This window comes from Rhea americana, unplaced genomic scaffold (genome assembly GCF_003343005.1).
Source record: "Rhea americana isolate MKP2758 unplaced genomic scaffold, rheAme1 scaffold_74, whole genome shotgun sequence".
Taxonomy (NCBI): domain Eukaryota; kingdom Metazoa; phylum Chordata; class Aves; order Rheiformes; family Rheidae; genus Rhea; species Rhea americana.
In genome coordinates, this window is record NW_028186912.1 from 3,793,782 (window position 1) to 3,817,039 (window position 23,258).

The window sequence follows — 23,258 nt, forward strand, 5'->3', positions numbered from 1 at the left end:
AAGTGAGACAGAGCAACATTTGCCAAAGCAGTAAGTTCCATTAAGTGGAAATGGCAGAGAGCATTCCTTGGGGCTGCATCTATACTAGCAATCACTGATCCAAGGACAGGTGTAAATCTGGCTGGAGATGCTGGACAGGTAAAGCCTAAGGAGACTGGAACTGCTCCTTTCTTTCTATAAACAGAAGCTCCAAGGCCAGTTTCACTCTCATTTTCTTTGCCAAAGAGCAAATTTCATCCATCTAGGGGGCTAACTTGGTGGTAATCATACAGTCTCACATGGAAAGGGACAGGTGTACCCTCTGCTTGCTTCTGACATCACTGGGCACATCCTTCCAGGAAGGAGAACAGCGTACTACCCTGAATTCCTGCYGCTTTAAGAAATAGCTAACAACTGACAATGTCGGACTGTGCAGAAAGGTCCAGCTGAATGGGAATGGATGGCTACTTCCAGTTGCTGAGTGCAGTGTGATCTGCATCCTATGGCCTGCCTGAGCTGAAATTTCCTGGATTTAAGATACCTATTTCAATTAGATGAACTAATGCAGCTGGGAACACCTGATCAAGATCTTCTAGCAGATGAGAAGTGAATGGCTTAGAGCCAGGTCTTATATGAACACTGTTTTAAGATACTCAAAAATGGGGGAAAGTACCAAACTCCACTAATGCAAGAAGATAGCTGGTGGCTTGCTGAAAGGGAAAGCACATGATGCTGTTTRGAAAGCCTTCCAGAATATGCATAATTTTTTTGAATGAAGTAATTTCTTCACAATATTTGATGCTTGTTCCATTACAGGTTTCAAATGCTTACGACAGAAAAATTTGGACTGAGGCAGTTCCAGTGGAAGTAGAAAGGAAGTTTGGCATGGACAATGATAAACCCTTGGCAGAAGCTCGAAGACAACACTCGACGCTGCTGACTGTTCCTGACTGTTTAAGCTTCCTTATCCCACCATGAGGGCTCTCTGTGATTTATTTGGAACAGGGTGACATGAAGCAAGACAATCTGGAGGACAAGGCACAGGAAAGAGCTACGAAAGGGCCCACTGGCTTGTGAATGAACAGACTACTCAGCTCCTTTGTCCATCTAGATTATCCTTGCATCTAGCAGAAAACAGTGTCAACAAGAACAGGGTTTGAGCTGAAGACCAACACTGAAGAGAGAAGATGCAAGCGTTCAGTGAAAGTGACTAACCACTGCAGCCACCTACTCATGGAACCAACAGATTTGCCATCATAATTCCTTATGAATTCGGGTCTTTTCTGCATACGTGCTCTAACTTAAGTAATTTATTGACTAGAAGCAAGGATCGGTAGGCAAAGTTTTATAGAGTGCGATATGCAGGAGATTAGACTAAAAGATCTTAATTCTCTTCCAGTCTCCCTAAAATCTCTGAATCTGTGTGATCTTGAAGTAATCTACCAGTGACTAAGTAAATTTCAGAATCCAAAGCTTAATAGATTTCTCTTTAAAGTTTGGAAAAACATGCACTGTAACTGGGTTAAAATTGATTTTTCTCAATTATTAAATTTTTTTGCTATTGTTTTTCATAACAGCATCTGTGTATCACAAGATAATGCCTACTTCTTAAAAACATTTCCTATATATCAGCTGTAAAGCTCATAAAGGCAGTACACTGCAGACTGCCGCACACATTTTGTTTACCACAGCGATGAGATGCCCAACAGATCTCACTGCCTAGGCAGAGATGTCTCTAAGCTTGGTGTTTCAAAGGAATCAGTTTGGTGAAACGTCAGAAACGCTTCAAATTTGCCAAAGCTTTCACAGAAACGAGGCAGGGTTTTGCTTGTTCGTTTGTGTTTTATGCTGTCCTGGGGGTTGCTCAATAAGCCCAACTGAGGAGCTGCTCGGATCCCCGGCCTCCTGGGATCCTACATTCTACCAGCCACTYGGGACTGTCTCTGAACACCTCCATGACTTCTAGTGTGCACAGTGCTTTACAACCTTTCAGGGAATTTCTAGGAGTTTTGCTTTTCAGTCCTAGCCACAATAAACCAAACRTTACCAGGCCAATGAACTTATCTACAGATGTAAAATGTTGCTTTTCTCCACCTGCCTCTTATAATGAAACATAACTGAAGTGGCCACGCAGCCCTTCCACAATTCTGTACTTACATCACCCAGCGTACTGGTTATTTCCCATCCAGGTTTTGCTGCCAAGTGTGTCAGCGTAGCTATATTGCTGTAACTTAAATATACCTGAAATATAAGAAATATCGCTGAAAACAAAGAGGTAAAAGTACTTTTACATTTTACTAAATATTCTAAAAATGAGATGCTCTTTTTCTATCATTACCCCTGAATCACAAAAAAATGTGTATTTTCCCCATAAGGGTTTTCCTTCCAGAAAACACAGTCCACTAGTTTCTGAATTAAATACTTCCAATAGCTAGATTACGTGCTCACATGGCTGATGGCAAAACAATCCTAATTAAACAACAACAATGAAATTCTAATTTGTGCTTCTCTGATTATAAAACAGAGCAGAACAACTGTGACCACCAGAGAGATAATACAGGTAACCTCTGAGGCCACAAAATTAATAGTTTTGTCCATTTTCCTCATAAGTAATTAAAATCAACTAGAAGATTAACCTCTCCATTGCTATCAAGMTGTGGTCTACCCTAGCAGTTGCTTTACATAGAGGGCTCAGAGCACAGGGAGTACAGATCTGCCTATTGTTTATGCTTGACTACAGCAAATGGAGTTCTAATTTAAATGTTGTACAAAAAGAATGTATAGCTTAAGAAGTCTTAAATTACTTATTTCCATTTAATATTAAATATATTTGAGTAATCCATTTTTAACACTGTGTTCATATTTATATTTATTTTCTGGTAGAAAAAAAAWTCTGTGTTCACAGGATTAAAACTCTAATGGTGATGCCACTGTTAATAGCAAATCACTTCCTGCATTATAAAACTCCAACTATTATTTACTTACTTCTAGAAGTAACAGAGAAAGATCCAGTAAAATTTCCAAGAGCCACTGAGAGATTAGCTAGAATGAAACTTTAGTCACAAAAATTCTGCACTGAAACAACATTTAGGGTGTGCATAAATCCACCTAAGCTCAGGTTCATTGCTATTTACTTTATGACAYGGGCACATTTAATGGCCCAGCATATCCAAACTAGAAACACATGCACTCGATGCAGTGCATCTTGGAATGAACGTATCTTCTCACCTTTGTTTTCCACTGAAACAAAGTTTATGCTATTTCACTGGCCATGTCTGTTGGTATGGCCACACCTACAGCCCACACACTTCTAACATTTCAAATTCAATTTTGAAATGGAGATTGAAATATCAGAGATAATAAAATTCCTACAAGTTTAGTGGAAATTAGTGTCTGGGAAAGGGAGACAGACACAAATCAGCTTCTCTACAGAAAAATTCACCTGTTAAAACATTCTAGTTAGCAACGCCCAATTGGTGAATAAGCACACACACAGCTCCGAACTAGCTGGTCCATGCACTTTGCCTTGCCCAGTGACAAGGCAATAAAGGACACAGAAGAGGGACGGGCACTGGAATTAATACTGCAGGGAAAGGAAAAGACAGGACATCAGGACATAAATCTGCAGGAAACCTGTCTTTAGCTCTGCTAAAGTTATTGGACAACTTGTTAAAACAGTTTGCAGATTCTATCTTAGAGTCATTTTCTATGCTCTGTATGAAACTTAAAACTGATACTGAAGCATCTACTCTGCTGTTTTTTTCTCAGAAGAAAAAAAATTATTTAATTCCACATTTATCCATTCTTCCATAATTATCACAATACTTCTGTATTGTGTATATTGTAATATCACTGACAGTACAGCTGGTCCAGTATGGAAACCGCGAAAGTCCATGCAACCGTTGTACACATCCAAAAAACGTACAAATACACCATTTTATGCAGGCAGACAACAGGACATGACCTAAAGATTACCTGGTTGCTTCTCTCCCAGAGATCAGAAGGTTTGTCCTCCTTACCAGAAAGKATGTATTTTCTAAAACAAAGCTCAAAAGAAAATAGTAGTATGAATTGGTTCTTGCWCTTCCTTCAATATGTGCTAATAACAATCACTTCTATAGGCTTTAGTGCCTTCTAAATACTTTAGAAATATTTAATTCATCTTCAGTTGCAAGATAGGTATGCAATACATGCAAAACATCCTTTCTCTTTCCAATAGTGATAGGGAATCAAAATACACTGAAGAGCTAACTATTTACCTTTATGAGAGGAACAGCCCCTAATGATTTCAATGCAACTCAGACAAAAAGATTTGGAAAGTTAAGCAGTGTAACAGTTATGTTTGAGCAGATTTTGACCACTTAGCAAGTGATTTCTTTTCCAGAGAATACATTAGAAATTAAAGTTTTTGAAATCAAGTTCTCCTAGTAACCTAGCCATACCTGGCTAGTCGAATTCTCCTTCGTGCAATAGCTCCATGATACCGCCTCATGCCATCCTTTGCAAGAAGTAAACCAGACAGTAATAAACCTGATTAAACTAGGGCACATTCTATTTTGACAATTTTGTGCAACTTAGTAACAACTAAAAATTTCTTACAGGTAGACAAATCCCAGAGATGTATTAAAAATAAACTACACACTGTATACTGGACTTTCCCCAGTTTAACCTGAGTCAGTGATTTACTTTTCACTTTACAGCGACCCCTTAAGTTGGCAAAAACAATCCAATAAAAAAAAAGTATCCTCACAGCAGTATACTCCTAGAACTTTAGTCCTAGTCCAGMGAGAGCTGGGGCAGTGCAGTACTGCACAGAACATTTTATTCCTCTCAAATGTGCCACCAACCAGATAAACTATTAATCCAATTCACCATTTTCTAGCGTTCAAAGTATGAGAGAAGTCTGGACTGTTTTAGTGCACGTTGAGCTGGGGCACAGAGCAATACAGCCGTTGAAAATCAGAAGCAAGCATGATGCAAATGGATGTAATCTGCCCTTCAATGTTTYCTCCTGCAACAATTTCTAGTGGGCACTGATGAACCTTATTACCTCACTTGGTACACTGTTTTGATTTATTTGCCCAGCTTGACTTATTTGCCCAATTGCTATTCCTACAAAACCTAAATCCATCGCTGTCAAATGTTTAATTCCTGTCTATGCAGGCTCTCAAAAAAAAAAAATCACATAACTGGACCAGTAAGTTAAGGACAGGTGATAAAACAGCAAACAATTCAAAAACAGTATTTGCACTGCTCTGAGCGCTTAATGAACCACTTTCAGGGAAGCATTTGCTAAATCACCATGTCAAAGGAACTGCACAGCCCACCCAGATCATGGGAGCTGATTCCCATGAACTTCTTTACTAATTCTATTTCTTTTCTTCATTAAGAGCTTATAAAAGTGACTTTATCTATTTAATGCTTAAGAGCTTCYGTCAGTTTCTTGTTGTCTTGGCATCTTCTACAGTCAGTGGAAATTACACAAGGCCTGTACAGACAGGTGCTTCCAAAAGGCAGATTCATCCTCCCCCTCCATCAACTACAGACCATCCTCCACTAGACTTCTCAGATTCAGTTGGCTGAAGTCTAGCAAATTTCACACTCAAAAGCAAACATTTCATTTAGGTGCTTTCTCAGCCCTCTAAAGGAGGTTTTCTGTTCCCCAAGAAGATGAATTTCAGTGCACTGCCTTGTTTAGTCCTTGCTTTTCTTGAAGTGACATGCAGTGTGCTGGCCTGGACACATAATCCCATGTACACATTCACCCTGCTCCTCAGAATGAGAGCTGACCTTTGTAGCAGGTTTAACTTTGGGGAAGGCGAGCAGCTCTCCTTTGTCATTTACAGCATTAAAAATGAGAAAAGCGCTGTTAATATGCCGTGCTTGGTCCTTGATCCATTCTTCACAGTTATAAGCCTCAACACGGACACCAACCTCCGCACTGAAATAAGAGTTTAAATTAATTATTGAACTACTCTAAGTGATGCAGAAGTAGCCTGAGACATACTAAGCAGGACTGCTGCAGACTTCATGGATGCAGGAAGTCTGACCCAAGTACGTTCTGTAGCATAGAAAATAAATTACTCAGTCTGGACAGGACRAAATAGAAAGCGGCACTAGATATATATAGCACTAGTAAAAAGAGAAGAAAAATCAGCAGAGTAGCAAAACGGAAACACCAATGAGGAGACCAAGAAGAGACAGCAAAAGTGAGCAGGATGGTATTGATTTGACRTTCAGCAGATGCACAGCACGAAGGTGCTCTGCTAGCGTTCTGTTGGGATCAAATATACCTACCAAGCAGCCACAGAACAGCTATGCCAGGACAGCMTTTGTCCCACAAAAGTTGGGGGAGGGATTACTTTAGCTTCTGCCCTCTGCAGCTTGTCTTTTTACATYGCACGACCTGTCCTATGTGACTAGGTCCTGCTGCTCTGAATAAGGGCCCAGCTAATGGGAGAGGGCTCAGCGTAAATTGTATCACACCCCTGGTGCGACCAAAAGGTCCTTTGGCCCAAAGGACCTTTCCTGTGGATGAGGAAACCAGCCTTGCAGAGAGCTACCAAGTCACAATCCCTTTGCCAAAGTTCAGAAGGGAGTCATTCGCTGTGGGGCAAACACCACAGCAAATGACTTAGTGCGTGCATGGGAAAGAGAAAAAAGAGAGCAACCATTAGCAAAAGCAGGATTTGTGGAAGACTGGTCAAAAGTCACAGAACTGAATCCCAAGAGCAGGTGTTTAGCGTGCCCAAATGCATGTTTCACTCTTACAATGATCCTACACTCCACCCTGCCTCTGTGACAAAGGTAAAGGTTCATTTAGGCTGTAGCCATTTATTCCAAACTGCAACTGGCAAAGCCCTGTGTGCACCCAAAACACTCCTGGGAAGAAAAAGGAAAAAAAAAAAAAACCCAAAACCCAAATACAAATTTTGTTAGCCACCAGCAATAACTGGAACCCAAAACTGGCAACAAATGCCAAAACWGGAAAAGCCTGGCAGCAAGTTGGAGCTTTCTGATCGATCAAAGCCCTAAGACCAAAACATCCCTGGAAAATCTCTGAACTTCAGAGTGATGTTTACAGTCAGAATTTGTAGGACTGGGATTTGGCTATGAAAAATCTTTAATTTTTCAGAGTGAAAGTCAAAACAATTTTGAGAAAACTTTCACTCAATAAAGTTTTTAAAAATTGCAAAAATCTTTCATTCASTAAGGTAAATCCCACTGATGGCTGAAACCTGAAACATGCAGTTAAGCTGGTGTTAGAGAAGTCAAGAAACACAAACATATGAATAGCTTTACCTATTCTGAAATGTATTGTTCACAATCGCATTGAAGACAAGGCGGTCACCTACAACAGATGGTCCCCGGAATTTAAACATATCAACCGATTTCAAGATGGGATATGAATGACAAAGGCGGCTGAAAAAAAAAAAAAAAACCAGAAGAGACACAGAGCAAAACATAGTCTTGTAAAGGTAACTCCTTTGTTAGGTTGGCAGTAGGTAGTGATTAYAGCAAGTTTTGCACAATCAAGAATAGTATATAACTAATTTCTTCCATAACTCACTGAAATACAGTTAACATGTTCAGCTCCAACAGCATATAATTTGGGCCTCAAATATAATAATACAATTTATATCATGCTGTTTCATCTTCAACACACTTTGCAAATACTGACTAATTAATTCTCACTGCTTGGTATTACCTTCTTTTGGAGCCAGATCATAAATCCCTTACCTACAGAGTAACTACTTCACCAAGAGTTTCTTTAATTTCCATATGACTGCATGGGGAGTAGAATATTGCTCAATACATAAACATGCCGGATCATAAAGTCTTTATGCAATTAAAGAAACCTGAACAGAAAAGTTCAGCACCAGAAACAGCATTCAAGCAACAGAAATTTCAATCTGTCAATTCTTCTTAATATATATTTTTTTGCTTGTTTGTCAAATCATTTCTGGTTTTCGGAATAATACATATTTACTGGTGCTGAGCTTGCAAATTAATCTCTGAACATACAAAGGAACAGCAAGATGTTGAACCAATCCCTTATCAATCTAGAAACTCAGAGTTGTTGATTAAATTTTAGAAGATCAGGACAAAGCAGTGTACTAAATATAAACAAGTCTTAATACTTTTGTTTCCTTTGTCCTTCCAATTGCATATTGCATCCACTCATCCGCCTCTTTATTTCACAGCTGATCCTGCAAGGCATTCAATCACATTGGTCAGGTTCAGCAGAGTTATCCTAGTGGATCTTTTTGAAATGCCTGCGATACAGGCTGTAACCACTTTGTAAGACTTTGCTGGACTAGTACAAATGATTTCTTCTGCCAGGAGAGTGCCCTTGCCACGGTTGTAGTAGCAAAGCTGCTCTTTGGACAAGTACAGTAGAAGAAAACAGACACATACCTGATCAAACACAACTACACTGCTAAAAGAATAAGGCTGCAATGTCACGGCATCTACGCTAGGGAATCCCACTAACCCACCACTTCTCCGACCTTTATAGCCCTGACAGAAAATATCTGCAATGTAGATACAGCTTTAAAGTTTGCAGAACTGGAATCTAGTTTGCAAGCTCTTTGAAGCAGGCACAACTTAAGTGTAATCAAAGTCACACTCTTAACTGGGATCTCTATGCATCACATAAATAGAAAACAATATAAGATAATGCYATTTATTTTTAGTCTTTGAAAAGCCACATTTTACTCTCATTCATGTGAGCAAAAGTCTAAGAATCACATACGCACATCTGAATAGATTTTCGTCRTGCACTTTTAAAACTTGAAAATACAATTTTGTGTTGTTCTTAGCTTTGAACTCAATTGCATTCCGTAAACTAATGTACCGGTATCGTTAAATGTGCACAATTATCTGTTGCTAATTAACTGACTGGTACATCTTTTTAATAGACTAATACATTCAAACGACTTTGTAATTTCATTAAGAGTAATTTGCTCTTCTTATTTAAAATGCTAAATGTTGACCTCATTTACAACATTCACGATAAAGATGCAAACACAATATGACTGAAAATAAGAGAGGAACTAAAGGGAAGTTTAGCCTAAATATTAAGCACATTTTTTCCCAAGAAAACTAAGCTCTGAATACTTTTACTGAAAGTGTAAAACATCAAGAAAGGGTAGATCCAGTTCAAATAGCAGTAAAGCCATTCGAATGCCTATCTGTAAGATGTTCAATTACTGTCCAGCTAAAAAAACCTGTGTGTGGAGGGGTGAGGTGTGTGGGAAAATAACCTTTAAAATACTCTTAGAAATATATTTTTCAAGAACTACCCCTCTTCCACTAGAATTTGTGGCCATAGCAACTCTTAACTAGCACCTTCAAAGGTCAGATCTAATTGTGAGTGGCTTCAAAAAGGTTTGTAGTGGAATTAGCTATTTCTCAAGCCTAAAATACAGAATCTGTTTTCATCCAGACCCCCTGCCATCAACTGTTATTCTTGATATTTTCAACGTAACAAATCATGTCTGACATTCATTGTTCCAAAGCAAATATTTTCACTACCTGGTTTGTTGATGTTTCCTTTCTGTTTTTAAACCTAATAGTGACTCTATCTAGGTCAAATCTATCAAATGAAAACAGCTAATTATTATGGGCCAGATTATGGCCCAAATCAGAAATAATTCCTTTGAAGCCAATGGAATTACGCACTGGGATAAGGTCAGTGCATTCTATTGTTAATAAAAAGAGTTGTTTATCCAACCACTACAGAAAATGTGTTGTTACCAGTACAACTACTAGCTACAAATCAAAACTACATGAATAATGAATGGGAGAGTCATTTAATTATTAAAGTTAAAAAACGAAAACATGTCTAAAATCCCTGCAGTGAATTAGGTCATTTGGTATGCAAGGAGAATTCAAACTGAAATTCAAGTCCTGCTTACAAAGAAGCTTTGTATAGAGCCCAAGAGCAAGGAGTGAGAAAAGCAACCGTTCGATTTCAGGGAAAGAAATTAAATGATTATATGCCTCAGTCATAATGACCAGCAATGCTAGAAAGCGCTGCAAAAATATTTTGCACTTTTCACCTGAAGATGTCAAAGTCCTTTAAATTGCTAAAAACATTACAATCCACAGAATGTGGGACTCTAAGAGACCGAGAGGTTATGTGATTTGCCCAAGGTTACACTTCAATTCTTTGTCAGCACCAGCAAAACAGAATCTGTTTCTTCAGATCCTTTTTCCATGACTTATTCTTACCTCTAGCATAACTATCTACAGAATATTATTTAGAATTCATTTATATCCATTTTTAGACCCTGTTATCAATTGATACAGGGTTTATATCAGTTTTATCTTGGCTTGAAGATTACTTCTGCTTTTAAAACACTGCATCAACCATGACGAGGCCTGGTTTCTATTCCTATTTTTGATGATGAATCTCTGCAGAGAGTTTCAGGCAAAAAACATAGCCTCTTTTGCCACAGAGCCACAGGCAGAAAACAGTATTTCACCCGCATGCTGGCAGGGGTGCCATAGGGTATGTACCAAATAGGGGAAAGACCAAATAGGAGAAAGAGAAGTTGCAAAGATTTGGGGATTTATTTTTAAATTAAAATAAATCCTGGTGAAGTGCTTAACATTAAAATTGAGGTATATATCCACTCAGAACCATATACAAAGACTATGACACAGAGAAGTACCTTGCTGAAATACTAGCCACTGTCTCCATCCAAGCCATGATCTGGCCACCAAAAGCATTTTCATGATGGTTTGCATGAGGAGGCAAGACAAGCTCAATACTCTGCACATGAGTAAGGTCAGTTGAAACTGCATCTTCTTCTTTAAGAGTATCTGAAATGTGGCMGCAATGTATTAATGGTTTATTTCAGATCAACTAATACGTTACATAGCCAAGAACAAAACAGCAATTTCCTATTACTGAAGAGTGCCATTTGCATCAGGCATGATGAAAAAGATACTTAAAATAAGACAGACATGCAATGCCTCTGTCCTTTCCAAGGGCAGCAAGAGGCTGAACATTTGCTCTGTTCTTCCAAGAGGAGATGAGGATGGAGCACACGTGGTTATGTTACAGAAGAGTGATCGATCCTTCTTAGCCATCCCCGTTCCTTAAACAAGCTGTGTCAGAAGCAGTAACTGTGAAACTCAGGTAGCTGAGAACATAGGCAGGCCATACATCTCAGCACGTATTTGTGATTATTCATGACTGCTATGCATGACCTGTAATGGACGTTGTTTGAGTACTTTATCTTCTATTCAAATGCCTTTCGTAGACTTTGACACCCATGTACRACCTGCATCTGTGCTAATGTGCCTAATTAAGGTAAGAGTGTTTTGATGATTGTTTTATAACCTGCTACTCAGAAATACTATGATTATTAGAGACAATATAGAACATGCACACACACTAAAGAGATAAATACTGATTTGAATTTGTAACCATCTTCCATTATCTGAACTTTTCTGATTCCACTTTCAAATGCTTAGTCATATATTCTCACTGTAATCTTTCTTTTTTTCAGTTACATTTTGCTACAGTAGGTTCAAGCACGAGGCGGTATCAGTCACTTAAAAAGTGTTCACCTGTGCTACATGCTACTTGACCTGAAATGTACTTTTGATTTTTCCCCTCACTAACCTTACGGTTATGTATATATGCGTGTATGTGTGTGTGGACACATCTGACTCATGTGCACTTTAGACCTATTTAAGCTGTTGCATAACATGGACTTGAATGACAAACTTYGCTTTTGGATGTTATTTATGCCTATTTGCTACCTGGAAGCATATACAGTATTTCCCCCTCTCTCTTTCCCCTATTTTGCTTGTCCTACATCCTCCATAGTGTTAGTGACGCAGGATCCTTCCAGGAAACTTATGGGCAAGGCAATGGAAACCAAATTCATCAGTGTCTGATTTGACTTTGATGGTATCAAGTCATAATACTTGCTTTCTTGCAGCAGTCTCTTCTGTTCTACACAATCTTATTAAATTGTTAAGACCAGAATTTGTATTTACAACAGGTTTTTATCTTTCCCCAGTAAAAACATATAATGTCTGTTATTTATACAGAATTATGTCTCAGATATTGCAAATACTGGATTTCTTAAAACATTTGTAAAGAACTTTTGTTGCAGAGGACCACAACAACTTTGAGTACAATTGTTTTTAAGGACAGAGAATACCATCAGAGATCAAGACAAACATGTTTCTCCTCAGCTTTTCACATTTGGTCCTGAGGAGGTTTTAAGATTTTTCTGCCTATTTTGATCACCACRTAATTGAGTTTTGCCTGCTTGTTGAGAATAATCTCAAGGCATGAAAGTAGCTCATTAAATGCTATACATACAACCTATATGAAGACCTGCATTGCACATTTAATGCATATTTTACCTTCAATCCTGTGTTTTAAATCTGAATTTTCCAAAATAGGAAAAAATACTACTGTATTAGAATAATTGTCTTGCACATCCTCAAAACCTGGCACTCCCCTTCCAACCTGAGACTACTACCTCAACAAGCTACACTCTTCAGGTTGTTTTTTTCTTCCCTTCTAGCTACCCATAAACTGTTTGTTGTTCTATACTGACCATAGTAATCATCTTCCTTATTACTCTCCTGCATTAGGTTCTGAAAGACTCGTTCATAGTCCAGTCGGATTCTTCTTCTCTCRGTAGCCAGGCTATGTTCCAAATGGTCTTGACTAGACAGAAGTTTTACAGGTTTCAATTCAATCTATGCAAATAAGAAAAAAAAAAAAGGAAGAAACTATCTTAATTGGATAGTCATAACAAGGTGCACTCTGAACTGAAAATAGCTCTTCAGATACAGTTTGAATAAAAGAATATTTGCATTAGCATTTTCTACAATTCTTTGCTATCAACTATCCAAGAGGATGAGTTCTGTTAATACTTATAATTGCAGAGTTAAAGTTCAAGAGATTTTGCATTATCTTTTTTCCCCTTTCCACTTTCATAACATGACTATTTGTTAAAACGCAATGACAAAGTGCTTTTATTTTGAAGCATAAATGCATGAAAGCACATACTTTTTAAAACAGCTCTAATTGAAGAAACATAAAAAAGGGGGGAAATAAACCCTAATTTGAAAGGTGGGAGCATAACATTTTCACATCAGCAAAAGAAATCCAGCCACACTGAGCAGTGGTGCAGTGTATGGACAAGTGTACCCCAGAGCCTATTCTCGCTCACTACACAAATAGTCAACTCCCTCTTGCTCTTACAGTTCACTCCATATACACACAGCCTATTGAATCTATCCCTGACTATCTGAGAACTTATTTTAAAAGGAATGTTGGTTTTCTGAGGTGAGCATTGAGGGGCACACAAACACACAGCAGTTCATGCAGCTTCTGACATTAGATTTATGCCCTAAATGCTAGTTGTGCCCAGATGCACATTCTTCTTTTGCCAATACAAGGTCTTCTGCTTAAGTGCAAATTCCCATGCATGCCAGTTCAGCGCCAAACTGAATCTAATTCCACACTGGATTCTGAAAAGTATTATATTTACTGCAGAGGTGCCAGTGAACAGCCACTTGTGTGATTTATCTGTGAGGTCTTCTCTTAGGAAGTTTACAGTACAGCACAAGAACTGCAACTCACGCAAAACCAACCTTTTGTGTCCTGCAGCAGTGCTGCTAGCATTTCTCAGCCTGTGAGTCTTCACTCAAAACCTCTTTTAGTTTCTTTGCTCCGTCTCTGTCCCTGCTCAAGAGCTTCCTAGCTTTTTCCAGCCAGCTCAGCTAGAAGAATTAGATGGTGAGAGTATACTGTTGCTTTGTGCACAACTTCGGCAATACTCATTCAGAAAAGTGGGTTTGAAAAAAGTGCTAATTTCTCCAAGATTTTAATTTCTCATGGAYTTTGAACTGGTCTCAAAAACCCTTTGGGCATGACCGCCCTAACCTTAAWTAACTATCTTAGTAACTGTCACCAATGTAATACTGATATAACCTCCCTGGAAATCTGAACAGAAGGTTAACAGGCAATGTCACAGATACAATATCACACCAGTAACAAATAAGCAYTATTTTATAGTATTTTAGTGCTCTCAGGTTAACCAATTTACCCACTACCTTCTCACAGACAGACAGTGCTTTAGTTTTGGAAAAAAAATGTTTCAATCTGTTTCTTCTGCAAACTGTAGTATATCATTGCAGAAGAGAAAGTAGAAATGGTTGAATATATTAATTGCTCATCGGATGGTTCTGGTCTGCCAACCTGCAATGGAAGTTAGAAGGGCAGACGTGCTTTCAGAATTCATGGAATGAGACAGGAAAGTGAGACGTGACACACGATTTTGTGATTCTGTGATTCTAAGTCACTTATGTTCAAGAAAGTAGAGTACCAGATACAAAGGGAGTTTATTCAGAGGATCTGAGGCATATATGGCCTTTCTCGTAAGAAAACTTTAAAAGAACTGGGCCTATCTGGTATAGCAATGTGAAGGCCAAACTGCTTTCTACAAACACCTCCAGGGAGGCAAACACTAAAGAGAAGAAACAACATCAGCATGAAAACTAATTAACATAAATGGCAATGAATTAATTTAGATTGGAAGTTAGCTTAAAAATAACGTCTCCTATCTGAATAGTTGTGCCTTGGAACAGCTGCCTCAGAAGAGAGAGTAAAGGATTAAAAGAAATAAACAACAACAACAAAAATCCAGCAGCTTTCAACATCTGGGTAGATCAGTTTCTGAAAAGGAGAGGTCCTGCAGACTCACACGGATCTCTTTCAGTGATATTGCCCCGCCGTTGTCAACATTACATTCCCTATAAAGACAGCAATTCTATTACTAGCAAATTCGCAAGTGAAAGTGCAAACAATGAAAAAGCCAAAAAACTTTAGAGCAGAGATCAGAATTAAAAAAACAAAAACCAAAGAACTATTTATAGTATGGACTTCATGTTGTTTTTCTATTACTGATCAGAGAAGAAAGAGATAGCAACCTTTTCTTGTATTTCACAATGAGAAAAATTGGGTTATTTCACAGAAATGTAGTCCCAGTAAATTTAAGCATAAAACGAAACATAAATAATACCTTTCCAGCGCCAACTGGTTTGGCTACATATGTTGCATATGCCACACTCACAAGTTTTTCTACATTAGCCAAAGTATCCTGTACCGTAACCTTGATGCCAACCTATATGGAAGTAGGTAGTGAGAGAAGGGGACAAACAGAAAAAAAAATATTACATCATTGTTGATTGAGTTGAGAAGTGATGTAGTGTCTATCAAATTAATCATGGYCTAACACATAAAAAAGAGAAAAAAATAAAAGGAAAAAAAAAATCAAGACTGCTTTGCTGTTGCCAATATACCTCTGAACACTTCAAAACATTGTTAAGATCCTCTGAGCCCTGAAAAGTTCTTTAGTACAACAGGTACATGTGCATGTTTAGTTTTACTTCTAAGGTAAAATATAAAGCAGGACAAACACTTAGATTTGGTTTTATGGATATCTATTTCCATTTATTTATGTGCCATTTGGATTCTCCATCTGAATCTTTAAGGTCTGTATGAGCAAAAATTCCTGATATGCTTATAAACCACAAAGAAACACTTGAACATAACTATATTGCTTCCTGTAAAACAGTTCTGACACACACCAAAGCTTCTGTTTTTTTGAATTTTTAGAATCTTTTGGAATACAGTCTCCTGGAGACATGCTCACATCACTCCCATTAATACTTACGGAAACTGGAGATGGAAACAAAGTGGAGAAAGACCCCTTATGGTTCAATTATGATTTTAAGTAAGTGATTGGATAATGCACYGCCACATCTGCTACAACGTAAGCAGTGAGACATGTACATATCTGAGATAAATGCCTTTGTATCATAAATGCTTAGAATGCCGCCTCTTCAGTGGACTCTGGGCTCTGATCCAAACACTGCTTAAACACTGGTCAACGGCTTTGGAGTGACCAGTGCCAACTATCTCATCCTGTATATTCTACCTGCTAAAGATGTTAAGACTTCAGGGTCCAGTTACCATTCTGACACAGATTATGTAACAGATCATATGCAAATATAAACCAGGTTTTCATTAGGGGGCATTATTGTTTAGATACCTGCACAAAGCTCCTTCTGAAATTAATAAGCGCTAGACCATCATTGCATTGTTCCCCTCCCACCTTCCTCCTCTATTCTTTAAACATTGTTAGGAATAAGAGTAATGATCTCTTACCTCCATGCTGGTACTGAATGCTCTGTTCACTTTTGCTTTGATGGTAATAATTTGTCCAATCCTGWTAAGAAGAGTAGCATCTTCTTATGGATGTAATCATACAACTTAATAAGGGTTTGGACCTGGCTCTCAAGGTATTTGTAATAAAAGTCTTCTCTCCAGGAAAGAATCTCATTAGCCATGATCAGTTTGTGTCTGCCCTATTCAACTGGAAATGCACTGAAAAGGGTTAGCACAGTTCTTCGCAGGGCAGGCTTCACTGATGCTCAGTAAAGATTACAGCCATTTGAAAAACCGTGTAAGCTTAATTCCTTCACCCTGCTGCGAGCTGTATGACATCAGATATGCTCCAAGCCCCAGGTCCCCCAGAAATTTTGGTCTAGACTCTGGTCTTGCTCAAAGATACATCTTGCCATGAGTTACACCAAAACACTGMGCACCTCCAGTTGCAAGACTGCACAAGATACATTTTGTGTGCCTTCTCTAGTGTAGAGATGTATGTAAATTAGGAAATATTGCCAGAATAAAAGTTGCTCTTTGACCTCTTTGAAAGCTGAGAATAAGTTTATTTTCCAAGTTGGCCAAGAACAGGCTTGAAACATGCCCATTCTGTCCTAATAGTAGCACAGTTCTGAACAACAGCTACCGGTTTCCCATTTACCTGCACAGAGTATCTATGTAGAGTTACATATATTTACCTAAATAAAATTAAATCACTGAGAAAAGTTCTTTGTCTCTTTCCTCCTGGAATTTCCCAAACGTGCATTATGTGTTGATAACAAGGGTTATCTGTGTTTTCAAAACTCTAGACCTTGCAAGTAACCTAACACAAAGCAATGCTAAAAAGGTGGGAAGAAGGCAGTTCCCTTCAACTCTGAGATTGTCTTGTTGACCAGAACAGTAAAAGCACATGCTGCGCATGGTAAGGCAGAACCACAGCTGAAAGAACTGGCATCAAGCCACTGCCTTCAGCTACTGACTTAGAGCTGCTAAGGATCAGTTCCAAAGCAGGCAGAATGCAGCAAGCTGCATGACAATAAAATATAATTCAGGTTACCTGAATATCTATAAAATGCACAAATTTACAGTAGCTGAGGATTTGGCTCTGTATGACTCCAGTTTCCAAAACTGTTCTCTTTATCATTTCTTCCTAATTTAATGGATAGGATTTTTATGTTTAAGGTATCACTTTTCTCAAATTGCTCCTCTGATGGCTAGAATCTCAAATAGTTACTATCAAATACTACAATGGAGAATAGGAGACATGCTTCTTTACAGTACCAGACAGGAACAATCAAACACATGGAAACTTTTCCTTTCTTGTTCTCACTCAAGAAAAGCAATCGGAAGCCTTCAAGTAGACAGGAGTAAAAAAAAATTGGTTAGAGGAAAGATTAATGACCATTTGAAGATACATAGCCCTCATCACCTTTTGAGGAACATATCCATGAGGAGTTTCTCCACCACTGATCGCAAAGAAAAACCATGAAACATTAACCTAATAATTCTAAGTTGCACAGCTAAGGGAACCACCAGCCCATCTGCAGAAAGGAGAGAGTGCTCAGAACAACAACGGAACATTTATGTTCAAGCTTGGAAAATAAATTAAAGCTACAGTCCTTTAAAAAAATAAAAGCCCTTAAACTTMGGAATAGAACTCAGCAAGTACCCTGAAACATCTCTGAAGATTCTGTATCTGACACTCAACTCCCAAGAGAGTTACAGTTACCACCAAAATACAAGGYGAAGAAAGACAAAATCATATTCAGCAGATAAATTCCATGATTGAACAAGACACTGTGATAGCACAGCATGGAGTTTTCCTTAAAAGAGAGAGAGTTCAGAGCCCCTAGAGATGTTTGCAGAGGACATCATGACCACTCTGTCAGATATCTTGATGCCAGACTATTCTGGCATCTGACATTGTGTGCCAGATGCACAACTGGGACCCGCAGAGGGCTCTACCTCAGGCTGACCAGCAGGTCACTATTCTTCCACACTAAGATCACCTATTCGGCCTTTGTCCAGGACACTTCCCTGCTGACCGCTCTTCCTCTTTGTGAGAGCGCTGTGCAAGCACGGCTGACAGAGGTAAGCCCGGGTCTGTCCAAGAGGTTCAGGAAACTATAGGCCAAAAACATCAGAAAGGGGCTGGATATGATTCCACTCTGAGAAGTCAGTCCCACAATAAGGTGGGTTTGAACTTCAGAGATTAATTAGACTCCCTTCAGCTTACACAGCTAGATTCATATTTCACTGCAGAAAGTACAGTCCTACGGGGTTCTTGGCCATAGCAGAAAATAAAGATGTCAGAACTGGGACTGTAAGAGACAAGATGCCAGGAAAATGTCTTTTCATGTACTTTTGGGAGCTGCTTCAAAATGAAATGTTTTACATTTATCACTTGTTCTGACTTTGGACAAACTGATTTATTTAAGCCAAGAAAGCCAATCAGTCCAGGCGTTCAAACAGATATTAAGGGCAGGAGTCACAGAACATCGCACTTCCATTTGTAACTGGCAGAGGGCTTTTGAAATATACCAGAATAAAGTGAATACGATTTACATATGGAGCACTGACAAATTCATATGAATATATCTTAAAATCAGATTATGTTCTTACTACCACTGAACTGCTGCACATTAAGACAAGGAAGAGGGATTTATTTATTATCATGGCATAAAATTGAGTTTTGCAATATAAAGCAGTATTGTGGGAATTTCAGTTTTCCATGTCAACTGGAAAGATATGTGAAAAAAATATCTTTTTCAACTGAAAAGTACTGAATAGCTAATCCAAAGAGTTAATAATAAAACTTACGGTAACCTGAGGTAGGTGAATGAAAACTTACAGCAAGTAACTTACAAAACATCTTTCTTATGTACTAGAATAAGATGTAAGAGTGCTCTGTTATTTTTAAAAGATGTTTGTGTAATCAGCAAGATTTGGCAAAGTTTAGGAAACTACAGACAGGATGTTARGGCTGAAAAATAATTACTGTAAACTATTCATACTTACAGACTGTACTCTAACTTTTTGTTAATAATGAAACACTGGCATCAGAAATGAAAGTAGAACCAGAGACACATTTAGAAACAGATTTAGAAGAAAAGGTATTTCATTACATTTTAGATGCTCAGTTCTGCCCTCAAACAAGAAAGTAAATTGCTCTGAAGTTACTGAGGTCTAAAATCTTAYGCCTGAAAGACAAGCATTACTCTGGTTTTATTTGTAGGACCCTGTGATTACAGTTTTCACAGAGAAGTTTTTTTTTCCTAGGGACAACATTAAAAATACAGAACAACTATAGTCAAGATAAAAACTCATTCTGAGTTTTTTGAAACCAAAAACTTCTTGTGATTTCTCGATTCAACATAACCATGCTCACTTACTTCTCTTACTGCTCCCTGCTCTCATTTCAGTAGCCGCTAGTCTAACAATCCTGCTGTTCAGAAGCGTGAGTTCACTTATTTTACACTCATGTATTGCAAACAGTTTTAAATTGACATCACTTCTGCACCTCAGCCAATGTTGCTTGGTTGACAATGCTGACTTTGTGCACTTTTCTGTGAAACCAGGTCCATCCCACCTATGCAGTCATCTAAACCCTCACTAATTCCCAGTTTGCAAGATGGAGGGGGGAGGGGAATGTGTCAGATATCATTTCCTCTTTTGCCTGTGTCCTGCTGGGGTAGCAAACCAGGTTCTGTAACATAACAAACTTATTATGCATAGCTTTATTTAAATGCCAGCAAACCATGGCTTTTAAATAAACACTTAAACTCAGCACTAACTACAAGGTAATGTTTTCCAGTTTCTGTTAAGATAAAATTTAGACTAAAACATGCCATTTCCTCCCACAGTGTTTTATATCCCTCAGGAAATCATGAAAAACAGTTAAACAAAAGTTTAAGTTCCTAAAGTCCTGTATTATCGTGTAGATTCACTAAATAGTCAATGTTCAGAAATGCAAAACATTTCTATATTGTTATACAAACTTTAAGAGCTGAAAGAACAATATGGTTAGAAATAAACTGAGAGAACACTTGCAGCAATAAAGAATTCATACAGCAATTGTCACGGGTTTGTACTCCTTATTTAACAGAGATAAGTAATGAACCATAGCATTCACTTTAACTAGGGCCAAAGATCATTAGGCCATCAGTTTCTCACTTGGCATCCAGTTTGCTGGGTCAAAGCAACTACAGTTTATTTTGGACTTGCAAAATTGATCTGTTTGCTAGTAGGTCAAGCTATCACAGATACAAAAGACCAATTATGAGACTTAGTCCCGAGAATCTGAGGTCACTGGCCCATTATCTTAGATTTTATAATGCCTCTGTTTCTCTCTGCCAAATAAGAATCTCTAAAAAGAAAACAATTGATTATTACTAGCTGGTTTTGTACCTGGCAGTCTCTTCAAACTGTATGTCATCCACAGATGCCGTCACACAAGACACACCAGCATGTTTCTCAGCTTCAAAAGAGACACAGGCACAGAATTATTATGCTGTGCTTGCAGCAAGCTATTCCCCTGTATTCTTGTGCATGATACACAGAGACGAAACACAGCAGTTCCCAATTCTTCTTTTGATCACCCCAATGCAAGTCTACAGTGGACTCTTTAAAAAGAGCTAAATAAGATTAAAGTCAACATTTACCATGAAATAAGAGTAGTAGCTTAATGCTATCAGATGATCATAATGATTCTAGTGAGTTTTAAAAGCTGTAAATATTTAAGGTCTTTCCCTAAAACTGAACATAAATAGCAAATAAGGGTAATATATTGACATGATTCAGTAATCATAATGATTATACTGAGTTTTAAAAGCTCTGATTGTTTAAAATCTTTCTCTAAAAACGAACAATCTGGTAAGAGAGAGATAGCAACTATAACACAAGATTAAAAAAAAAAAAGAGGCACAGAAATCTCTGCAATCCCCCCATACCAGTATACTGTGAATAGTGATTACATTAAACCATTACTTAAAGCATTACTTCACTTAAAGATTCTCAGACACAGGAATTATTTTCCAAGGAGTAAGATCTATTGGCTTGCTAATGTTGTCACAGTAGCAGAAAGCAGGAAAGTACATGTTCTCAGTGCTTAGTGTAGTAATAAAAAGGCAAGGATTAAATGTAAATATATACAAGATTTTAAACATTAAAAATTCAGTGATTGTAAAAATTGTAAAATATTTGTACTGAAGTTTGTACTATGTCATCTCTCTAGGATGCATTTGACCATAAAACATATCACATCTTATTTGTTTTAATTAGGAAAGTTAACTTTTAAAAGGTAAACATCTCCTTTACTGTTAATATTTAATATTCCAATAATTATCTTTTTACATCAAGTTATTGCAATTTATTATTTATATGATCATAGCACCTAGAGTTCCAAGTCATGGGCTAAATTTCCACCACAACAGGACCGGTACAAACACTGGGAACTTCCTACTTCAAAAACATTTCCTAAGTGGCACAGGTAAAAAAAGAGAAGTACAAGGAAATATGGACAAAATCCAATCTGCCCAAGAGGCAAGAGTTCACACACCAAAGCAGCTCAATGGTATTTTTTGTGAGCATTGAGAGGAATTGGGAGAAATGCACGAGTTGTAACGAAATCTAAGGAGCTCCCTTTTAAAGTACGAGGGGCAACACCAAGCCAGGCATGTCTTGGAAACACAACAAACCGTGATGAAGGCAAAGGGTCACTAACCGCTAGAAGACTAGAATCACAGTGCTGACAGGTAAAAGATGATGAGTAGGAAGGCGACAGATCATAAATAGCCTCAAARGCGGGGCAAGCAGCCAGCAGAGGGATCAAGTCTGAAGCAGCAGGATATGAACTGAGGGAGGTGCAAAGCCCAGGCCCCTGCAACTGCACCAGCTGGTGCTAGTGCGGGGGAAAGGTGCTAAAGCCAAACAAATCCCTGCCTAGCATTTGGAGTTTGCTGTGACACAGAAAGCAAAGCTAGCGAAGGTGTTAAAATATCCTTAGTGTCTGACAGGATTAACCCCGTGGCATGAATTAATGGTGCTATCCTAAGAGTAATTTAGCAAAAGTGATTACAAAAGGTGGATTGAAAGTGAGCTTTGGTGGCAGATTCACAGCTGATGAAGATCATAGCTTAATTGAAGTCAAGGGAGCTACTGCAAACTGTAACAGCTGGGCTCTGCCACTTCAGAGCAGGGAATCAAGTTAATAGGCTGCCATGATTAGAGCAGAATCTGTCTGTAAAAAGTACTGCTAAGGGGTAAATATATGGCTGAAATCACAATTCATTAAAAGAAATAATTCCTTTGTGCTAAAATGAATCTCTGAAAATGTGCAATTTTACTTGAAAGTTGCTATGCGCTGGAGTCACGTATGCATAGGTTACTGTGTGGGACCACTTCTCCAGGATCCAAATGCTTTCTATATAGGAAGAGTACATTAAATAAAGCTGCAAACCACCGAGTGCTGCAAACACCTACACAGTGAGACTACTACGGTCACTGCATCATATGGAGCTGCCATCCAGACATGAGTTCCCCAAATATATCTGCTAATCTCCACGAGGCTTTTTATGGGCTGCTAATATATGCAGCTGTACTTGGAAGACAAGTTCATTGACAACAGCGATGGCAGAATCTTGAATTTTCTTAGTGTTTTAGATGTAGCTTTAACTTCTAAAAGTTAGTTCAGGACTTTCTGAAGTTCTCATAGTGGAATGATACCAAATACAAAGTACACTGTATTCTGGTTGTCCCCCCCCCCCATGTTTTGCCAGTCCTCAATTTGAGTTTTTCCTCTCCTCTCCTTTATGCTACTGTACCTCAGGTTTTCCTTCCTTTTCYCCGCTGCTAGTCTCTCCCTTTCAGCCCTCACCGCTGTGACCATCACCGTGCTCCTGGCTCTCCCACGTGCCAGCCYCTTTCCTTTTCCCTGGGAAAAGGCACCTTCTCCTTTCCCGCCTGAAGCTGCTCACGGCCGGCCGAGGCGCCCTCCGGCCTCCCGCGGGCGCGCCGCAGCCTGACGGGCCCGAAGCGCGCCGCCCTCCGCCCCCGGGCGCTGCCATCT

At 38.6% G+C, this 23,258-nt stretch overlaps 1 protein-coding gene across 1 annotated transcript in view; it reads right to left on the reverse strand.

Moving 5' to 3' along the window:
• The window catches only part of ACOT12 (acyl-CoA thioesterase 12), a 29,425-nt gene extending 6,347 nt beyond the window's left edge, over positions 1 to 23,078 (reverse strand). The window contains exons 1-10 of the mRNA XM_085322054.1: positions 23,014 to 23,078; positions 16,193 to 16,253; positions 15,045 to 15,146; positions 12,570 to 12,714; positions 10,659 to 10,809; positions 7,282 to 7,401; positions 5,770 to 5,920; positions 4,422 to 4,477; positions 3,955 to 4,015; positions 2,137 to 2,220 (exon numbers count right to left, since the gene is read on the reverse strand). Coding sequence (XP_085178180.1) covers positions 2,137 to 2,220; positions 3,955 to 4,015; positions 4,422 to 4,477; positions 5,770 to 5,920; positions 7,282 to 7,401; positions 10,659 to 10,809; positions 12,570 to 12,714; positions 15,045 to 15,146; positions 16,193 to 16,253; positions 23,014 to 23,078 — 996 coding nt within the window. The remainder of the gene's footprint in view (positions 1 to 2,136; positions 2,221 to 3,954; positions 4,016 to 4,421; positions 4,478 to 5,769; positions 5,921 to 7,281; positions 7,402 to 10,658; positions 10,810 to 12,569; positions 12,715 to 15,044; positions 15,147 to 16,192; positions 16,254 to 23,013) is intronic.
• Between the last annotated feature and the right edge of the window lie 180 nt (positions 23,079 to 23,258).